The sequence below is a fragment of the Lathyrus oleraceus genome, chromosome 3 (genome assembly GCF_024323335.1).
Source record: "Lathyrus oleraceus cultivar Zhongwan6 chromosome 3, CAAS_Psat_ZW6_1.0, whole genome shotgun sequence".
Lineage (NCBI taxonomy): Eukaryota > Viridiplantae > Streptophyta > Magnoliopsida > Fabales > Fabaceae > Lathyrus > Lathyrus oleraceus.
In genome coordinates, this window is record NC_066581.1 from 337,521,414 (window position 1) to 337,522,436 (window position 1,023).

The window sequence follows — 1,023 nt, forward strand, 5'->3', positions numbered from 1 at the left end:
TTTTAACCAAACATATTTACTAGATAATACTGGAGATTAAGATTCACATTCTTAGTTTCCGAACTTGTTATTCCTAAAATTGAAATTTCAATCCATAAAATAAAAACCATCTAATAAAATCAAATTGAAATAAATTATTAAAATTTATGCTCCATAAGTGAAATATATATTAGGAGCCTAAAAATACTGACAGAACTAGAAAAGTTACCAAATTCTTTACAAAATATTACTGGCGGCATATCAATTACTTAATCCAACATTATTGACAACCATAATCTCAGAAGCCACCTCCACCGCCACCGCCACCTCCACCTCCACCGCCATGATCACCACCATGCCCAACATGTCCCCCTCCATGTTCAACATGTCCACCATGTCCGCCTGCATGTCCTCCATGGTGACCACCATCAGTTCCATGCCCTCCGTGATGACCACCATCAGTTCCATGTCCTCCTATATGACCACCATCAGTTCCATGTCCTCCATGATGAGCACCATCAGTTCCATGTCCTCCAAGATGATCACCATCAGTTCCATCTCCACCATTATCTCCTCCACCATCACCTCCTTCATTATCTCCTCCACCACCACCTCCTCCACCCTCAGATATGAATTGTTTTCTCTTTTGATGTCGAGAGATCTTTTTCTTCTTTTCATGTCCTGAGCAAAAATTTCCCATATCTATATTCTTCGCTTTGACGTCTTTGTTCCTCTACGGCTCTACCCTTTTTAATTATATCGGAGTATAATTTATAGGCAAAGTTTCGTTAAAAATATACTCCATAGTCAATGTCCTTGTTTTACACGGAAAGTTCTTTGAAGTTTCATCGAAATTTAATACGGGAACAATTTTATATGAAAAAAGAATTTATTGTCATTAATACTCGAGATAAAATATAAGTAAAAAACATTTTTTTAACCAAAGAAAGTTACATCAAAACTTAAAAGGTATGCCAGTATAACTATATCAACACTTAAGAGGTAAAACTTAAGATAGAAGAAAAGATTGTAGACTTCTATTTT

The 1,023-nt window shown here is 36.0% G+C and overlaps 1 protein-coding gene across 1 annotated transcript; it reads right to left on the reverse strand.

Moving 5' to 3' along the window:
• Positions 1 to 277: 277 nt before the first annotated feature.
• LOC127131165 (glycine-rich cell wall structural protein 1.8) lies at positions 278 to 679 on the reverse strand. The gene has a single exon (XM_051060101.1). The coding sequence runs from the start codon at positions 677 to 679 to the stop codon at positions 278 to 280; it is 402 nt and encodes a 133-aa protein (XP_050916058.1).
• Positions 680 to 1,023: the final 344 nt, after the last annotated feature.

Coding starts and splice junctions, on each gene's coding strand:
- LOC127131165 (XM_051060101.1), bottom strand. CDS start 679: ATGGGAAATTTTTGCTCAGGACATGAAAAGAAGAAAAAGATCTCTCGA.